The sequence below is a fragment of the Eucalyptus grandis genome, chromosome 2 (genome assembly GCF_016545825.1).
Source record: "Eucalyptus grandis isolate ANBG69807.140 chromosome 2, ASM1654582v1, whole genome shotgun sequence".
In the NCBI taxonomy this organism is placed as follows: Eukaryota; Viridiplantae; Streptophyta; class Magnoliopsida; order Myrtales; family Myrtaceae; genus Eucalyptus; species Eucalyptus grandis.
In genome coordinates, this window is record NC_052613.1 from 4,234,405 (window position 1) to 4,254,848 (window position 20,444).

Consider the following 20,444-nt stretch of genomic DNA (forward strand, 5'->3'; position numbering starts at 1 on the left):
AGAGGGATTGGGAGCGATCTCACATTTGTGGCAAAGACTCCACATTTGAGGTATTCTACAAGCCTCCATTCGTATTTCACAACAATTGCCCTAGAGACTCCATCCAAATTTACTTCAACCATGGAAACCCTTGATTGATTTGAATGGATCTCAACACAAACTCTTGCGAAAGAGATCATCCTCATACCTCCCGTGTATTGGTCCACATAAAGAGGCTTGTTAACGGAACTAGTTATGTGGCACTAATCGCTGGGGCGGACCACAGGTTGAGAGGAAGATTCTTGAGTCTTATCCAAATCGGAACGGAAAGCCTGCTTGTCATTTTTCAAATCCAGAAGTGGCTTCCATTGCTGCAAGATGAGAGGCACCCTAGCCATGGTGAGAGGTCCCTCTTCCAATATCTTTCTACGGAACATGGGGTCCGGGACATAAAAAAAAGAACTCTTGCTCACCGGCCAGCACATCAACTAGCTTAGAGTCCTAAGTATTCTTCAGAGCTTGCTCGGTGAGCTGAAATGGAAGTCTTTTCCTTATAAAGTAACCAACTAAGTATTCATTCTATTTGGGGTTCGTAGCTTGCAGCACCTCTCTGGATAGATTAACAACTAGTCTATCCTCCACAAAAGGAGGAGGAATAAAGGTCAGCTCGTAACCCTTAGCTGCCAGCCGTGCAACATTGACCCAAGACCGGGCTTGGGGAGGCCTCGAAGAGCAAGCTGGGTTGCTCGGGGGCCTCTTAGTAGGGGCACATGCACGGCTACAGCCCTTGGATAGTCCTTCACGAGATAGCCTAGAACGCGGGCCACGCTTAACACCATCCCCAATTGAAGCAAGCCCCCCAATGGGATGAGGGGGGTGGACCGGCTTTCCAGCAAGCCAGGAGGCTTCAATACCAAGGGGGGGGGGCTAAGCCCCTTACCACTACTAACACCTATGTGAACCTCAGCCGAAGAAGACGCCATCGGTGCAAACAAAACCCTCCAACAGCCCAACACCAGCCACTACAGTACAACTAGAAGAAAAGAGTCTATACCAGGGCTAATGAAGGATGAGGAGATGAGCTTCAAGGCCACCACGGCCACTGCAAGGCCCTTTGCCCAGCCTCCGAACCAACTCGAGCAAAACATAGCAGCTCACGAAGAATCGGAGCAGCAAGGAATCGAGCCACGAGATGGGCAGCTTCGATCTCCACTTGGGGGGCAAACCGGGAGAAACCGTTCGGTGAGAAGATGGAGGGTGGCCAGAACAAGAAAAGCTCCAAAAATTGGAGCAAACAGGTGGCTGTAGCACCTGGAGCAAGTCGAAGTGCAGGCGGGATGAACAGGGCAACCCTTCTGAGAGCCTAGAACCTTCATTGAAAAGGTTTAGCCTCGCACTTAAGCATCAGCCTCCTCTTCTCCAGCCGGGGGGCGAGGAGCCCCTTGTAAGAGGGGTCCTTGGCGGGCCCCCCCATGGGGAGGAAATATTTTTCCAGCCTCCTTCCTGACTGTACCAGACTTTCGTGATGGTCATAGCCTTTTAAAGTCTTGCTAAGGACTAAGCCCCTTATAGAGAGGAAGATGAACAATATATCGAGAATGCACAAATGGCCCCTTTATATCGATTGATAGTTGACACCTGCAAAACTGGTCGAATTCGAGGCCTCATCAAAAGCATAATCCGACTTCACGTAGATGAAATTTCTGATCAAAACAAAACCGAAGGTATCGATTACCAAGGAACGCCAGAACATCGCACCCGTTGAGGGAGCACTTTTGACCTCCATGAGCTAAACGGGAATTGTGTAATTGCTTGGTGAATAGTGCACTAGACGCTACCCTTGAAAATATTTGAAAGAAATGATATGGTCGGTGGGAAAATGTACAGATAAAAGTATGAAACAATGGGCAAGAGAATCCATGCCATTAGAGGGACAAATTTCAGAAGAATTTTACAGCAAAAATGCAGCAATGATCATAATTATGCAGCTGCTTTGGAATGGGAGACTCAACGAGAGGATGTCGCAAGCGGGTGTGAAAAAAGGGACAAATATATTGGAAATCTTAAAATTTATCATGAAAGTGCAATTGAGTTATAAAATTTTCGAAAATAGTACTCAAGTTCTAAAACTTATTACGAAAATTAAATTGAGTTTTAAAATTTTTAAATTATCCAATTAAATCCTAAAACTTGTCACTAAAATATAATTACATATTAAAACTTTTAAATAGTGCAATTAATGAAATGACTTAGATTGAACTAATTTGATAAATTTTAAGATTTAATTGTATTTTTAAGACTCGATTTGTATTTTCGATAAATTTGATGACTTAATTGCACTATTTAAAAGTTTTAAAGACTCAGTTGTATTTTCATGATAAGATTTAAAATTTGCAATGCACTTTTCTTAAATTATAAAAAAAAAAAAGAAGAAGCGAGAGGAGGTAAACCGCAACCGGATATATGAATAATAATAATAAAAATAAAAAGAAGAAGCCATAAAGAAGGGGAAACAAATCAGCAAAAATGGTCATATAGAAGAAGACACGAAATGCTTGATCGTCTCCTCCTTCAAAAAGAGATTGATCGCGGCTCACCATTTCACTTTTAGATCTCTCTCTCTCTCTCTCTCTCTCTCTCTCTGTACGTCGCTCGCTCCCGGGCGGTCGCCTCAGATCGGTTCTCACTCGGGTCGTGCTTTGCCTCGGCTCCCAAAAGGAAAGCTGCCGACCGATAGGAGAACTTCACAGAGCTCCGGAGTGAGAGATTCTTTCATGCCCTCTCGTTCTTTTCCTGTCTTCGATCTGTAGATTTCTTTTTCTTTTTCTTTTTTTGGAAATACATGGGATTAGTACGTTCCGAAACTTAATCGAGGGCTCTTAAAATGGTCGTTATCCATTGACAAATGCATAAAAGGATTGCGTCTCATTCGGTGTAGAGCATCACAGGTTCGCAACTTTGCCGTTTGTTCTACGTGTAATGTGAAGTGAAGAAGAAACGCGCTGGCGCTGTGCGTACATTGTTGTGGGTGCCTGTTCGTTGACGATCGGCGAGGGTGACACGTTTGATAAAACGTGCTAGTCTCTTTGGTTATGTGACCTGCTTCGTTGGGCGTGTCGTGCTCGTCTCGCCGGCGGCTTGACGTGTTTGTTGCGAGTGTCGAGTCCGGGTTTCCCATAATCCTGTTGTCCCCTTGTCTTGGCACGAGACAAATTGCCAGCCCTATTCTGATGTGCGAACAATGGCAGCCCTTGCAAATGTTCCTTGATAGTTGAATTTCGCTGTGAACACGCGGCAAGTGCTTCGCGAATTTTTTTATCTCCAAGTCCTTCAATTTTCTTTCTGTTTTTCGTTCTTCTACTTGAGGACACTGGCATCCTAGTTAAGGGTAAATAGACCTTCAAGAAGCACCAGCTGACAAATTACATCAACTTATGATCTTTTCTTTTTCTCCTGATTGATCGCGTCAGATTAAGTGATGGGTCTGCTCAGCATCATCCGAAAGATCAAAGGAAAGAGAAGGAAATGCGCATCCTCATGGTGTATGTGTCATCCTCATCGAGAAGTTCGTTTCATTAGTTTGTGCTCATTTTGTGCTCGCAATTAATAAAGGAATGTTGTTGCACTCCATACTTGGCTTTCCAGGGGATTGGATAATTCCGGGAAGACGACCATTGTGCTGAAGATCAACGGAGAGGACACTAGCGTCATTAGCCCCACTCTTGGCTTCAACATCAAGACTATTACCTACCAGAAGTACGTTGAGGTCTCTCCTCTCATTAGGATTACTTAGTGCCATGTTTGGTTGATTACCTGTTTACCTAGCGACTGTCAGTTTCTCTTCTTTTTTTTCCTCGACTTTATTCAACTACAGATATAGCCTGCTGTGTAAAACGTTGTCTCATAGCAATTTCTACTGTAGCTGCGGAGAGATCTGTAGATTCAAAAGAAGCTTTTGTTTTCCATAGCTTGAGATCACCATAATTAGAGGAAGGGACCATGTTTTCCTCTGTTTCTGGTTGGAAGAATCCAACCATGCCTTTGATTGGTGGATTACCGATGTGGACCTCACCCACATTTATTCTTAGTAAAGTTTTTGCATGTTGGTGATGTCCATAACCTGCGATATTCCAATGAGAAGCATGTTTGGGTGAATTTGCCCCTACCTTGGTGGAGGAAAATATGACTCAAAAAGAAATACACGTTTAGTTTCTGGGGTTCTCTGTTGCTCACTATTGAAGGGCACTGAGTCATGGTCATTTTAAGTGAATCCATAGTGACAGTCGTACTTCAAAGATTGGGTCATATTCAGTGAATCCATAGTGATAAACATACTTCAAAGATTATTTTTTGTGTTCTCCTGCAGATTATGACAATTCTTAATAAGGTTAGCAGAACTTAAAGAATTGATTTTGTCAATTGCTGCTCTCCAGCTGGATATTTCTCTTTCTAAATCTTAAAAGAGAAAAATTGTTAAAAGGGTTGCCATGGGGTACAACCCACATTTACAACTAGATGCAAAATAGAGTCCATCAAATCTAACAATTGAATGGCGTGACTCAGTATTTTGTGCATCAACTAAGAAGTCCACTGTAACTGTCTATTTTTTACGGATCAACATTAGACTCCATTGTCGAAATCTCAAAAGCCCTATGATTTATCTTAAATATGATATTTCTCTCCTCGTATTGTTTAATAGCCTCTGCTTTAGTCAGAAGTGGGAACTTGGGGCCAATGTTGTGTTGCACTAAATATTTATCTCCAATTGATGTTTTGTGGCAGGTATACATTAAATATCTGGGATGTAGGGGGTCAGAAGACTATAAGATCATATTGGAGGAACTATTTTGAGCAAACAGATGGTCTGATTTGGGTAGTCGATAGTTCAGACCTTAGAAGGCTTGATGATTGCAAAATGGAATTGGATAATCTCTTGAAGGAGGAGGTATCATGCCATTACAAGATTTTCTCGCTTCCAAAAAAAAAAAATTGTTACCTCTTTATGGCTTCTACGTTGCGACTTTTGCTGATTTGTTGCCCATTGCTTCTGTTTTTATCTGGTGTAGTTTAATTTTCTCTCGATTGTTTGAGCATCTACATTTTGCAAGATCTTATGAGTCATTAGTCTTCCATTCCAGAAGGGACTGCATATTCTGATAATTACTACATGTTTGCAGTAAAATTCTTCCAATGCTTGTCCATCTAATTAAATGGAGAATCTTTCTGATATACTTCTGTCTGTACGTTTTCCCACCAATTCTATCATTTTTTCAAGTCTTTTGAATCTGTAGACTGAACAATATCCTTGTGCATACCTTACAAATGTGGGCATATCTTTTGTAAATGAATGGTACAATCGGTCTTGTTCACAAGTACTTATGGGGCACTTCTTAAACATACCGAAGGAAATGTTCAATTTTCAAGGTATTGATTGTGCATATCACCTTATTTGGTTGCATAACAAGTTCATGGGGGCACTTCTTCACAAGGTCCTAATACTAATATCCACTGTGCTCATCCTATCAATGTCGATAAAATTGGTTCATGTGTTCTCAAATGAGGAACTGCGGAATTAGTACTTCTGGCTAGAACTAGATGTATTTCTTCAATTACTGAAGTCTTTTGTTTAGACTTGTTGATAAAGGGACTAAAGTAGTGGCTCATTTGGCAGAGATTATCCGGAGCATCCTTACTTATATTTGCAAATAAGCAGGATATTAAAGGTGCTCTCACGCCAGCAGAAATTGCCAAGGTGAAGTTGTGTGCTTGCAACGTTTATCGGTGCCTGTATTAGTTGAATTTGTCTCTGTAAAGGCACAAACATCCTGGTTTCTGAGATACTTTGCTGTTTGTGACCTTGAAATCTAAATGTATTGTCATTCTTAAGATATTTGAAGCAGGGAGAATCCTAACTTTCCAAAAGTTCCCTTTAGGCTTACTAATGCAGAATCTGAAGCACCTCAATAATTTTTACTGTTCATAATTACTGACAGTAAAGCAAGTATGACAATTGAACAAGAGAATGAAGTTAGGTTGAAATTCTAGGATTGCAACTGAACCTAAGGTCCTCAAATTTTTCCTATACAATCCCAGAAGAAGATATCACAGAAGTTGCTGATTTGTGCACATGCCTGTTTGCACCAAAAATCCATGTCTCATTCTTCATCACTGTCTTGTTTTTTTTTCCCAACCAAGTCCATGGAATGGCATTTTCATATGTAAGCTTGCCTACCCATTTAACTTCTACATGTTACATGCCAAGCATAAATTTGTGGCATTTACACCCAAACACCTCAATTTAGGGTGGACAATTATACTAATCTTCTGGGGATGATCCTTTTTAGGTGAAAACTCCTTAAGCTGTTACTGATATCTTTCTCCTTTAGCTTTTGATGAAATTTTTCCTATGCTATGCTGGCTCCCTTTTTTATTGGTTAAGCTAGCATAATTTTCCTTTTGTTTTCCGTTTTTAGCTTTTGGATGGTTGTGAAATTATAAGAGAATGGAGTTTAGCTTATGTGGGCTGTAGTTCTTTATCCCTGAGAAAGCAGTGCTTGCTGCAAAGAGATCGTTCTTTGCTTTAGCAGCAAAATATCAAGTTTCTTGCTTGCTACAATACCAAAGATGTTTTTCCAAAGTGATCAACTTGAACAAATAATCTCTGATTTTTCCGTGTTATGATTTTTTTTTCTTATTTTTGTTTTGGAGCAGGTTCTGAACTTGGAAGCAATGGATAAAACCCGGCATTGGGAAATAGTGGGCTGTAGTGCTTACACAGGAGAGGGACTTCTTGAGGGATTTGATTGGTTGGTTCAGGACATAGCTTCTCGAATTTATATGCTTGAGTGACATCTGTATTATAGGAAGTGTTAAATGTAACCAGCCGGCATTGATCCAGAAAATTCATGCTGGTCATGCAGTTTCTTTTTGCCTGATTTTTTAATCCTGGTTCCTTATGGGAGAAACTGCTAGTGACTAGCTCAGGAAACCAAATTCAGTGGGATGTATTTGTAGTGGCAGAGTTGATTGTGCAAAGCTTTTGGAATGAGAAAGTTCTGTTTTGATGGGGGTCTGGTCTGCTAGATCAGAAGGAAGATCAAAATTAGCAAGTCAAGTTTCAATATATTGCTGTAAACTGTTTGATTTAAGTCTGATGAACTACTGGTGCAGATGATTGCTGTAAATATTCTCATTCCACTCATGTTCTGTTTGTTTCAAGCCTGCATGAACCAGAAGACTCTTCCACATTGATGAAGAAGGTCACTGGTACTTCTATTACATCGGGTTGTAGGATACAATAGACTGTGTCCTGAGGTTTCGTGGATATCTTCAATTGCAAGAAACTGTGCGAGTCCAACAGATTGTGTCAGGCGAGACCATAGCCAATGGGGAGTTTCTTTGTTTTGCCCCAGTAGCTTGTGATTTTTCATTTGAAGGTATAGTAGTGATAGCAGCCAATGTGACCAGGGGGGAAACTTTCAAACTTAACTGCAGCCATATAGGAGAAGGCTGAAGCAGATTCACTAGGAACTCTTCCATTTTTCCAAAGATAATAAGGAGTTGGGACCTATCGCAGTCTTCTGCTTGGGGTGTTTTGGATGCGATGAAGCAGTTTATATAGATTCCGCAAAAGGATTGTAGTAAATTTGTCTTCGGGCGGAAATTTTGATTAGTGGGTCTTTGAATGATTGATTCCTCTTCAATAAGTTTTTTCCCCCTGTGAGATGGGTCAAATATGGGAACAAAAACTCCCTAAAGCCTACCATTTTATCCTCCCCCAACAACCAAAAATAAATAAATAAATAGAATAGATGGATAGGAGGCGCTAGAATCTGCACTTCCCTTTCACTGTCGCCCTTATCTTTTTGCTAATCTCTATTTCCACGGCAACGGCTTTTACCACAGCATTACAAGTACATTGACTGCGTTTGAATGCAAAACCTACGTTAGGTCAAAGTTTGGGGATAAGGATATAAATAGTTTTTGAACTTAAAGCTTAATGTGGATATAAATAGTTTTTTTTTTTCAAAACCATTCTATTCTACTAATGTGATCTTTGAAAGGACTTGTTGCTCGAAACTCCGCCGACGGCTCGGCATGGTCGCGGTGGCCCAGAGACCGTCGCCGGGAAGGGTGCGACCGTCGCCGGGAGTGGTGCGTGTGCGGGGCGCGGCGACGCCGTGGGTCGCGGCGGGGTCGCGCGGGATTGGGGGCGGCGAGGTCGCGCGGGAGGTCCCGCGACCTTGCCGACCCAGATCCGAGGACGGCGAGGTCGCGCGACCCCTCCGCGACCCAGATCCGAGGGCGACGAGGTCCTCCCGCGACCTCACCGCCCCAGATCTGGGTCGCGGCGGTCGCCGGAGGTCGCGCGACCTCGCCGCAACCAGATCCAGGGGCGGATATGGGTCGCGGCGGGGTCGCCCGACGTCCGGCAGCCTCCCGCCGAGGTCGCGGGACCTCGCCGCCCCAGATCTGGGTCGCGGCGTGGTCGCCCGACGTCCGGCAGCCTCCCGCCGAGGTCGCGCGACCTCGCCGCCCAGATCTGGGTCGCGGTGGGTCGCCCGACGTCTAGCTTGCCTCGCCGGGGGTCGCCCAACGTCCGGCAGCCCTCGCCGGGTTCGCCCGACGCCCGGCTTCCTCGCCGGAGGTCGCCCGACGTCCGGCAGCCTCCCGGGGTTCGCCAACGTCCGGCAACCTCACTAGGGGTCTCCCGACCTTGCCCTTACCGGTTAATTTTTTATATATTTTTTTAATTTGTTTTATCACAAAAGTCCTTTGTAAGTATAATTTTTTCCAAACATCATTTTGTTCCAAAGATTTAATTTTTAAATTATTTACCAAACACAATTTGCATTCGAAAAGTCCCCTCAACCTGGGAAAAGTCCTTTGCATTTTCCTAAAAAAATTAACCAAAATCGTTTTGCACGTTTAGAGGGGATAAAGGATATAAATAGTTTTTGAACTTAAAGCTTAATGTGGATTTTGTGCCAATTAAGTATTCAGTCATTTCCGACTAATTTTAGCCAGATTTTGCTAATTGAACACCGACCAGCTAACATGGCTAATCCGTATTGACGTGAATAACTTTTAATAATATTTTTATATTTTTAATTTTTTTTTTTCCTATTTTCTTTTTCCTTCTCCTCCTTCTTCCTCCCTAACTAGTCACCGGACCTAAGTGACTAGCCCGAGGCTACGGCCGGTGAGGTTGAGATCGAGCCTCACCTAGCGAGGGTCGAGCCTCACCCATGGTCAACGAGGCTTGACCTCGCTAGATTTGATGAGGGTGAGCCTCACCCGCTCGGCACGAGGCCACCCTCAAGGCTTGGGCGGCGAGGCTCGCCCTTGTGCGCGGGCTGGCAGGGCTTGCCCTCACCGACCTCGCGGCCATTGGCGAGGTGGTCGATGAGGTCGACCTCGCCAGCCGTCGCCTCTGGCTGGTCGCTGAGGTCCAAACGATCGGCTAGAGGAAGGAGGAGGAGAAGGAAAAAAAGAAAAAAAAAAAAGAAAAAAAATATTATTAACAGTTATCCATGTTAGCCAGCTAGTGTCTAGTCAGCAAAATTTGGCCAAAATTGATTGAAAATGACTAAACATAACGTAAAAAAGGTTTAGGACTAAATTGGAGTAAATGTAAAAAGTTTAGGACTTTTTTGACACTTTTCTTGTCCTATACCAAAAGTCCAAATATCAAGTTCAACAATTTAAAAGTTTAAAGACAATATTGTCGATTGGGTTATTATTTATGGATTACATTGCATTGAATTAAAATTTAAAGATTATTTGTATCATCTCTAGAAAGGAGCATTTTTGTGGGACCATCTAATTCCTTTCTCCGCTCTTTCTTTTTCTCCTTTCGAAATAATACTTGGTGGTATCATAATATCAGGTCGGCCCTGTTGATGTGGTTGTAGTCAGTTTGGCTGTGACAATAGCCTAGTCCTATTATTTTTTTTTCAAAAGGTCCATAAGATACATATAAACGAATTTACTATTTTCTATATTCATTTTCCCCTAATTACTTTCCTTCAACGTACCTCCAGAACCTATCATCGCTTGGCTCTCCATCTATTTCCATTTCGATCCTATCTTTTTTAGCTGAATATTTCATTACTCCTTTCCTTTTGTATTGAGAATAATTTCATTACCTTAACCAGCCTAATATGGTGTTAAAATAAAAAGACAAATACAGTAATAGTCTAAAAGCTTATCATGATAATACATTTGAAATCTAAAACTTTCAATTCATGCATTTTAATCCATTCATCAAATTTGTCAAGTTTTGGATTAAAAAATTCTACATGATAATTTTTTTTTTTTACTAACGATCATGCAAAATTAAAAAAAAAAATGGCAAAAAAAATCATTTGGCATTTCTATATAGAATTTAAATGCAGGAACTGAAGATTTAGTATTGAAAGGAATCTTAGAAGGAACAAGAATCTATAATGGGGTCCATCTATCGTGTAGTCCCCTTTTTTCTTCACTCTTTTTAGTGACTCCGAACAAGAATCTCTACTGGATATTTCAACAGTTTTGAAGATATGAAAATCATTATTTTGTGACGGTATCGTAATGCCTGATTTGCTTTGCATCTTTCCAAAAATAAGATATTCTCTCCTTTAAAGTTATTGTTCTGGTTATTTTTGCTTTTTCTGTGCGGATTAAAGAGAATAATCTTTTCATTTCGAAGGGTGGAATTATCTTAAAGGTCCTTAAGCTGAATTATCATCCTTAATAAACAATTCTTTTGCCAAAAATGTGGCGGAGGACCTTTGCCACCGTTGGCGACCGCGCCCCTCACGCGCCCTCAAGGACAAGCGCTGGGACGCGCTCGTCATCGGCGGCGGGCACAACGGCCTCACCGCCGCCGCCTACCTCGCCCGCGGCGGCCTCTCCGTCGCCGTCCTCGAGCGCCGCCACGTCATCGGAGGCGCCGCCGTGACGGAGGAGCTCGTCCCCGGCTTCAAGTTCTCGCGCTGCAGCTACGTCCAGAGCCTTCTCCGGCCCGCCGTCATCAAGTAGGTCCCCTCCCCTCCCGATTGAATTAACGCCACATTTCAGAATCGATTGATGTTTACCTTACGCGATCCAATGCGAGCGCGCGCGTGATTTTGGAACGTTTGAAGGGAACTGGAGCTGGGAAGGCACGGGCTGAAGCTGCTGCCGCTGAATCCGTCGTCGTTTACGCCGTGTCTCGACGGGCGGTACTTGATGCTGGGATCCGACGAGGAGCTCACTCATACGGAGATTTCGAAGTTCTCGAAACGCGACGCGGATGCTTATCCAAGGTTTGAAACTCCTGCTTCTCAGCAATCTTAGATTCTTTTTGTCCGGGCAATACCGTCAATTTCAACGACTTGTCTGTCAAGTTTTTTAGGAAATTCTTCTCGTTCTTTCTGCTGAAAAACGTTTCTTTATTCTTTATTCTTTTTTTTCTTTTTTTGTGAATTATACTGTTATTTGGAAAATAGAAGTAATGATAAAGGTTTTCTTTTTCTCCGTAGTATTCTAGAATGACAGCCATTAACTTATAATGGAAGGAGAATTCTATGGTCCCCATATAGGTGCTTTTAACGGGATCATTCCTGCATTCAATGTGGGATCCTTGGCTAAAAAGGGAAAAAAATCATAGACAAATAATAACGCAAAAATATATATTATTAATGTTAGGTAGATTACTATTTTGTGAAATATTACCAATCATAGGGCCCGGGAAACTTATGGATCAAAGGGAAATTGCGCTCTTTAAACAAAAGTTACGAAAGGATATGTAACTGATATATTAATGCCAGTGAAGACAATTACGTATGTTGAAGGAAATTTATGTTCTATTTGTTAGTTTATTGACAATAAGAAATGATTTTACTAATAACTTAGGGAGATTGCTATTTTATAGTGGAATATTACGAATTATAAGATCCACAAAACGTACAATGACAAAAAGGAAAATTAAACTATGCAATGATATGTAACAAGTAAATTATTGTTAGTGAGGAAAATTGCAATCGATTAGGTGGGATCATTCACTTTTCTTATACTTGACTGTAGAAGGTCCCAAAGATACAAATCATTGGGTCAAAAAAAGCTTTTTCAGAAACAAAATTTGAGGAACACTCTGAAAGGGTCATCTGATCTACTGTACTTTCCCCACCGTTCAGCTCTTTTTTAGTATGTAAGGTTCTGTTTAGCATAAGTGATTCCAATTTTTCCGAATGTCATATACCTAACATTAAATTGATAACTTAGGGATTCCATATTATCCGTGTTTCCAAATATTCTGTCAGTTATCTAATTTTTTTTTTAAAAAAAATTTGCTAGTCTTATGAAACATTTCTTTAAATATGTCAGACAATTGCCTTCAGTAAGTTATCTTCATTTTGGTAGTCATACTTGGAGAAAAATGACACATTTCTTTGAATCATGTCAAATTTAATAAGATATCAACTTAGTGAAAAAAAGGAGGGAGAGTGGAGCCGATAAATTAATGCTCTGCTGCCTGTTTAGTTGCCTTTCGAAAGCCAACACGAGCTACATGTATTCTAGAGGTATTAACATCACAATATATATAATTGGATTGACTCTTATTTTCAATGAACATGTGATTGTAAGTGTTTTTCTCTAACTGTTGTTCTCACAACACGAGTGCTTTGTCTTTGCTTAGGTAAATTGTTACCATGATAACTTTAGAGTGTTTTGCACAGATATGAAAATCAACTAGAGAACTTCTGCAAATTTGTGGATCCCCTCTTTGATTCACCTCCTCCAGAAACTTTCCAGGAGATATCCTCTTTCAGCGACTGGATTAGAGATAAGTCTCGCAGATCAGTCTTTTGGGCTCGTTGCCTACGGCGAGCTCTTGACCTGGGGCAAAATGACATGGTGTAAGGCTTCGATAACTCAGTTGGAAGTTGGTTTCAGATTTACCAGGTTCTGATATTGGCAATGCTGCTTAATATTCGCGAATGTGTTGCTTCATGAATATTGGACTTGATAGATTTTGTTATCAGTTTTTATTGACTTTGGCAGGAATTTTATGGAACTTTTGCTCTCACCAGCTTCGAAGGTTTTGAATAAATGGTTTGAGGTCGTAAATTACCATCAATCCTTCATACTTTATCCATCTTGGATGGAAACTATAGAGCATCAGTTTGCAATCGCAAGAATCACAATGTCACTTAACTGGGTTAATTGATAAGATTGCTGTGTGATTGATCAGGAAATTTTTGCATCAAATATGTTTTGCCTTTTTCAAAGATTCTGAAATCCTTGGACTCTGTATTTGATAAAACAATTATTTGTCTAAATTCTCCATGTTTTACTAATTATATTCCAATCGACATATCCACTTAGATATCTTCAACTATCAACAAGTTCCTCCCTGCAGTGTTCCAATCCCTAAGGACGTCTCACCAGTCATTTTTCCCTGTTACCCTCGCACAGCCAGGGTATTGACGTGTAACAATCTATTGAAAGATGAGAAGGCTGACCAATTGGTTTAGATATCTCTATCTTCTTTTGATTGATTCTTGGTTCAAAAGAAAACTGCTTCATTTTTTATAACAAAAAAGACCACCTAGGTAAGTAAACCCCAGGCCAATAAAATATCCCACTAGCCTCATTTAATCCAGGTAAGATGAGAGCCAAAGCATGGGTAGTTGGCTCAAACATGAATTTGTTTTTGCACTGCATGGGGGTCAAATTCGTGTCATGTGCCTAATCCACACTCAAGTTTATTCATTCACCACTAAGCCAGCCCCATGGGGCTAGTAGAAAATTACTTTTACTAGTGCATTCTCTTTTATTACGGTGTCCCTTCGGTAGATGATTGGTTATGGATGAAACTTCTTCTATACTTGTTTTTATTTTGTTTATGGTACTTTTTGATCATATAAAGCAGGACGAAACTTATCAAACATCATGTCGTGAACAGATAGAACATAAAATGTCTGGAGAAATATTTGATGCACAACTTGTTGCTTTTCTTGATTATCAGTAGTTGATGTTGTGTCTATTTCTTATTGGCGCAGACAGATGTTCTGAAGGCAACCCTCGCAACAAATGCAGTCATAGGGTCAATGGTGCGGTTTGCTTTTGCACTAGTGAAGTGACATTTGGATGAGCAGTTTCTAGCTTTTGTCAGATATTAGTGAAATAAGTCCTTTCATAATTTGAGTAGCAGTGATTCATCTTTATTACTTGAAACATTAGTAATCTTTTGGCCCAAGAATTACATATGCAGGGGAGTGTTCATACACCAGGGAGTGGATATGTACTGCTGCATCATGTTATGGGTCAAACAGATGGTGCTCTGGGGATTTGGTCGTATGTATCACTATTTCCAAGCATTTCCTCAATATTCTTGAGTAATTATAAGGTGTCAATAATCACAAAAGTCTTCTATTAAGATATTTATAAGCCTATTACTCGTAAAAGGAGCACTAGATAAATAAAATCTACCTTCTACAGCCTCTCCATTTTGATTGGCATCACCATTCTGTAATGGAAGGAAGCTCCATAATGTTGAGTAACAGCATGGAAATGCTACAAATGCATTTTGCTTGTGTTCATGAATGAAGTCAACATGAAAGGCTTCTGGAATTCTCATATACTGAACCATTGACCGGTTTGTTAGTATCACAGACCACTGGGAAGCTCCCATTATGCAAAAACATGACAGTAATATGTAGCATCTCCTCTACTCATGCTTGAAAGTTTAGTCCAACAAGTTAACACATCGTAGGCATTTCCTGATATGTTACTCTTCCAGATTAACTTGGAGGTAGATTCTGCTCTGAACTTTTATTGACACGTATAATGTTTCTGGCCATACCGAGTTATTAGTTGATTTATCATTCTTGATTGTTTTTATCCTTGCTATGGATATGGTTTGTTTTGTATGGACTTTAAACTGACCCATATGCCATAGATTGGAACTTGGAAGGGCAGCTTAGAGTCTCAGAAAAAAGATCAGATTTTAAAGTAATTTATAAATTCTTAAGCTTTCTGCTTGGCTATTCATGTTTGTAGGTATGTAGAAGGTGGGATGGGTTCAGTATCCTCTGCTATTGGTAATGCTGCAAGGGAAGCTGGTGCTCAAATCATAACGAATGCAGAGGTATTAGAAAATCAGGGTCTTATAATGCCTTACTCGTTCATCATTTCTCTCAATGATGTCAGAACCAGAGATGATGTCACTTTTATCTGATACCCTACACAACATGTGAGATGTGCTCTGGGTATTGACGAGTTTGGCTGTTTTCCTGAGTTCAAATTACCTTCCTAGAGAAATACATAGAAAACGTGGTGTAAAATACAAATTAATGTTTGGTGGTCTTGTAAGTTGTCAATTTTGGAAGTACAGATAAGTGCAAAATTCAAGACCTCTATTGAGGGATCTTTGTTGTTCAGACTTCCCTCAATCTTTCTGTCATAAGTTACTGGGTAATGTTGTTTTTTAGGTTTCTCGGCTGATGCTTGATGAGTATGGCAGAGCGAAGGGAGTAAGTTTTAAACAATGAATTACCTCAGTGAACAAAATAGGGTTTGTTCAAAGAATTAGTCTAACTTTGCATAGGTTGCTATATACAGGTGCTGCTGGCTGATGGTTCGGAGGTGCACTCTTCCATTGTTTTATCAAATGCCACTCCTTATAGGACCTTCATGGTAATGTGTACCTCTTTATACTGATAATAGTTGTGGGTCAATGGCAGATGACACTTGCACTTTAATATGTAAAATCATGCCATATGAATGTTCTCAAGTTGCTGTTGCACTCTAATAGATTTCTTGGGTCTTATGTAGGAATTAGTACCTGAAGATGTTCTTCCTGATGAATTTCTACAATCTGTCAAAAATGCTGATTACACCTCTGTAAGCTCCATTGTTGCTTTTGACTGATCTGTAAAATCTTTTACCTAGTTTCAATCATCTACAGGGGCACTATTAAGCATTCTTCTTGTTTGTCCATAGGGTACCAATGTGTCTGGTGTTGCAGTTGGATAATTCTTCTTGACAGCATTCAACAATTTTATGAGTAGTCTTCCATTTGGTTCTTTAAAGTGTCTCTGTAGCTTAATGACTGGAATATGCTTATGTTTCCTATGAACGTGAATGATGTAAATCTCAAGTTCTGCATTAATGTAATTGATGAGTTGAAGTCTAAAACTAGAATCTAGTGTGGAATTGGTCCATTGTGGAGCAGGTGGTTAAGTAAATTACAAAAAGCCAAGCTTGTGAGCCTTAAGCTGCATCTTCATGACTTTTTCGATTGACGGTCATGAATTGCACATCCTTTATTGGGTGAAACTTACCTTCTAAGATGTCAAATGTAAAACAGGGAACCACAAAAATAAACGTTGCTGTTGACAGATTGCCTTCCTTTCAATCATGCAAGTTGAATTATCCTCACGCGGGTCCTCAGCATAGGGGATCTATTTTTATCAGTTCTGAGAGGTATATTTTCAGTCTATTGTGTATTATTCAATGGGGGTCTTAGTTATTTTGTCATCTCTTGGTAATGATTGGCAAACTGACCTCAAACTGCCACAAGATTGATCAGTTCTTTAGCAGCAGGAAGTAAACAAGAGTTTAGCTTAGATTGCTGAATTAAACTGTGATGATGGTCCTAGCTTAAATTTTATGATGAAGTCATTTCAACATGTATTGCAGATAAACGTGAATTGCCCTTGACATTGATGTTCTACGGCTTGTTTACTTTATTACGATTGATTATACATCCCTTTCTATATGTTGATTTATCCAGAAAGAAAGAAAAAGGGCTCTTGCTAAGCCATTATTGGATAATTAATTTGTCATTTAAGAGAGTATTTAGAGATGTAATGAACAGACTTTGTACCACCTTAAGTTCCTGTTCATGAGCATTTTCTGAGCTTCTTTTGGTGTCTGATATTTCTAATTCTAACTTTTATTTTAAAGTATGGAAGAAATTGGCTCAGCCTGTCAAGATGCTGTAAATGGAGTACCATCAAGAAGACCATTCATGGAGATGACCATTCCTTCTGTTTTGGACAAGACTATAGCACCTCCTGGTACAACTACTTCCTTTAACTAGATTTGTGTTTCCACAATGACGTACGATGGAGGAATTGTCATTTGATCTTTCAAATCCATGTTCCCACAATGATGTACCACGAAGGAATTGTCATTTGATCTTTTCAAATCCTTTGTCCCACAATAATGTGCACCAAGGAATCATTTTTCAATTTAGAACCTCGGAAAGAGAAAGCTTGGACAATGGCAGCACTGGTGCGACAACTCTTAAAACAACTTATCTTTCTCTTCTTGCCCTTGGCAAGACAATAATTTTGGAAGACCTAAAAAAATGAAGGTGCAGCTCTGGGTAGATGCACTTTATTAGTTATCGGTTGAATTTGATGTGCTTCTAATGTCTTCAGTGACAAACAAAATGCTTTATCATAATCTACAAATACGTCATCTAAATATGCCTGATTGCAAGTAGGGCTTGTAGCTTCATCTACTACTGATCGTGTAGTGGCCAAACCGATTTCTTTCCAATTTTCATTTACAACTGATCATGTAGTAAATTGTTTTGGGTGGTCTTTCGTATGTTAGACAAACTTGGAGTCATGCTCTTTATTGTTCGCTCCTTTATCTTGGACAAGTGTTCTTATGACACCCTCTTACTTGTCTATCCCGGCTGATGTCTCCCATTAGTCCATTCAACTCCTGATTATCTAAGATTTGAGTTAAAGCTCTAAATTCTTGATATGAGTTGAGCTTTATTACCATAAAAAATCTCAAATTGGTAGCCCAATGGTGCATTATCCCAAACTTGTACCCTAAACCAAATCTTCGCATTGTTAAAATGCATATAACATATGCATTTTAATGGATTATCGGACGCAATGCTAGTAGAAGGTAGATTTGGGTAAGGGGTACCGACAAAGATTGTTTGAGGTAAATCTGTCATGGGGTACCAATTTGGGGTTTTTTATGTGACAAACATTAGTTTAGGATGAATATGACATGGGGTAATAGTTTGGAGTTTTAATGGTATGAACGATTACTTAATTGGCGTTAATGAGAATTTTCTTTCTTCATAGGTAAGCATGTGGTCAACTTATTTACCCAATACACACCATATAAACCATCAGATGGCAGCTGGATGGATCCTGTTTACAGGGTGAGTTACATTTTGGACACATTTGTATTTCACTTCAAGGCTTCATTTTTCTGCTTCTTGGAATTTATGCTCAGAGACGAAGTATCTATTGCGATATGTTATTTGATGTCATTTTTTTTTTTATCTAATTCTTTGATTGCAGAAATCCTATGCAGACAAATGTTTTTCTTTGATTGACGAGTATTGCCCTGGTTTCAGCTCATCAGTCATTGGCTATGATATGCTTACTCCACCTGATCTTGAGAGAGAAATTGGTCTGACAGGTACCCATTTCTGTGGTACCTATGAGTACGACTATACAAGGATATTCCATCATGACTACTAGTACGTGAATAAGCTAAGGAAGAAGTGGCATTATTCTGTTTCTTGTCAAAGTTGTTATACATATCAACAATTGAGAATATCCCTTCTTTCATTGTTGCCTGCTATGAGTTCTCTTGCAAGTAATGCAATTATATTGCCTGTGCTCTTAGCATCTCAGTCAATGCATGCAGTGAGGCCTGGCTCAGATAGGTTCATGTGTTTCTCATTACCTGTTACTCTTTTCTTTTTTACCTTTTAGGCCATTTGTCATTGTCGTGTTCACTGGCTCTGCCCCCTTCTGCATTATATTGTCAGTCGGATCTTGTTTTGATCTGTAAAGAAATAATCCAATCATTTTAAAGTGTCGCTTACCAAAAAAAGTAAAGTGCAGTCTAATCAGATCAACAAATAGACCTTGCGAATTTGTTATAACTGGTTCCAGAGCATGTCATACATAGACAATCATTTTAAATGGGTGTTTGTCCACTCCTATCTAAGCTTCTGGTGTACCTTCTCTTGACAGAATCAATCATGAAAGTTGATGCGCTTTCCTTTACCTTGAATGTTAGAGGTTGATCTTTTAGATGAACAAGGTTTAGGCAATGACTGCAACTAGTGATTAAACTCTGGGAGCATTGTTAATTTTATTCTGCTGGATCTTTTCGCAGGAGGGAATATTTTTCACGGTGCCATGGGTTTGGATTCTCTCTTCCTCATGCGGCCAGTAAAAGGATGGTAATTTTCGAGCTGAGGATGGAGTCCTGTTTCCCCTCTCTTTCCTGGTACAATGATGTCTTTGCATTCGATCTTTGGCATTCAATCGTGGCCATTTTCTTCCCCCTGTCAATGCAGGTCGAACTATAGGACGCCGGTTCAAGGGCTGTACCTGTGTGGAAGTGGCGCGCACCCTGGTGGTGGTGTGACGGGTGCGCCTGGACGCAATGCTGCCCAGATAGTCCTTCAAGATGTCAAGAAATCTTCCAGTTAAAATGAGAAATCAGTATGTTATTTCTTAGTGGAGCGGTGAAGTCTTTTTGTGATATTCAATAATTTCCCACAAAGGAAACAAAAATCTATAATTTATTTCTTCTAATTTATATTTCTATGGCACTTGTTCAAATCAGCTAAATTTTGAAAAAAAAAACGGTACAATATTTTTGTGTTTTATACATATAATTTATATTTTAGAATAAAAAATATCATGGTAGATAAATGTACATAAATAAATAATAGAGCATTAAGCATCTTGCATTCTCCTTGAAAAACACCAACCCATTAGATAGGCCTTCTATGTTTCAAAGTAAACATTTTTTGGGAAAACATTTTCCAAATTTTTCAATGGTTGGTTCGCTTATGAAAATGAGTTAACAAAAAATATATGTTCTAATTTAAGAAAATGGTTTCCTCTTTAAAAACATTGAAAAACATTTTTTAAAAGATAACTTGGTAATGGCGCTTGAACTCAAAACTCTATGCTTGAGCACAAAAACTCAACGCTAGTTCCTATTGTCCAAGGGTAGGTCTTCATTGTTTAGGCCTAAGTCCCATTGATGCGAGGCCTTTGACCGTGGTGCTAATGGCTGATGCTTGAGCACCTAGGCCCTCGTCCATAAAGTTTAGGTGTGTGATCTCGATACCCAAGCTTGAATCCCCAATATTTGAGCTTGGGTCCATAAAGATCGTGTCGAGTCCTTGGCACTCAGACTTGGGTCCCTAGTGCTCGAGCTAGGGTCTATTGAGATCAAGGCCCAAGACCCTGGTGCCCTCATTTGGGTCCATTGAGGCTAGGTCGGGCCCTTTGGAGACCGGGCCTAGTACCTTGCACTCATGTGCTAATACATCAAGGCCAAGCCCGGGACGTAAGTGCCATTGCCCCAATCCCCTATGCCCAAATTAGGGTCCATCAAGACTAGATTCAAGACTTTGGTGCCTGTACTTAATTCTCCGATCACTTATGCATAAATTATTAGCGCTCAATTAGTGTATGGTTATTGAA

The 20,444-nt window shown here is 40.2% G+C and overlaps 2 protein-coding genes across 2 annotated transcripts; both read left to right on the top strand.

Moving 5' to 3' along the window:
- Nucleotides 1–3,449: 3,449 nt before the first annotated feature.
- On the top strand, nucleotides 3,450–7,163 carry LOC104442373 (ADP-ribosylation factor-like protein 2). Its single transcript, XM_010055787.3, is given in 6 exon segments — nucleotides 3,450–3,488; nucleotides 3,491–3,521; nucleotides 3,625–3,735; nucleotides 4,762–4,924; nucleotides 5,651–5,731; nucleotides 6,691–7,163. Coding segments are annotated over 6 exon segments (555 nt in total). The 5' UTR covers nucleotides 3,450–3,457; the 3' UTR covers nucleotides 6,829–7,163.
- Nucleotides 7,024–19,551, top strand: LOC104442370 (pyridine nucleotide-disulfide oxidoreductase domain-containing protein 2). The gene is made up of 19 exons (XM_010055784.3): nucleotides 7,024–7,053; nucleotides 7,150–7,158; nucleotides 7,271–7,415; nucleotides 10,700–11,000; nucleotides 11,109–11,270; nucleotides 12,684–12,863; nucleotides 13,009–13,066; nucleotides 14,010–14,060; nucleotides 14,222–14,304; nucleotides 15,010–15,097; nucleotides 15,441–15,482; nucleotides 15,571–15,645; nucleotides 15,784–15,852; nucleotides 16,319–16,434; nucleotides 16,918–17,030; nucleotides 18,066–18,145; nucleotides 18,288–18,408; nucleotides 19,117–19,183; nucleotides 19,301–19,551. Exons 1-19 carry the CDS (start codon nucleotides 7,024–7,026, stop codon nucleotides 19,434–19,436), a joined length of 1,926 nt encoding a protein of 641 aa, XP_010054086.2. The 3' UTR covers nucleotides 19,437–19,551.
- The last annotated feature ends 893 nt before the right edge of the window (nucleotides 19,552–20,444 follow it).

Excerpts from the sequence above, each read along its gene's own strand:
- LOC104442370 (XM_010055784.3), top strand. The coding sequence starts at position 7,024 with ATGAGAAAGTTCTGTTTTGATGGGGGTCTG. Across the intron at positions 15,483-15,570 it reads AGTATGGCAGAGCGAAGGGA|GTGCTGCTGGCTGATGGTTC; the intron begins GTAAGTTTTAAA and ends TGCTATATACAG. Across the intron at positions 18,146-18,287 it reads GGATGGATCCTGTTTACAGG|AAATCCTATGCAGACAAATG; the intron begins GTGAGTTACATT and ends CTTTGATTGCAG.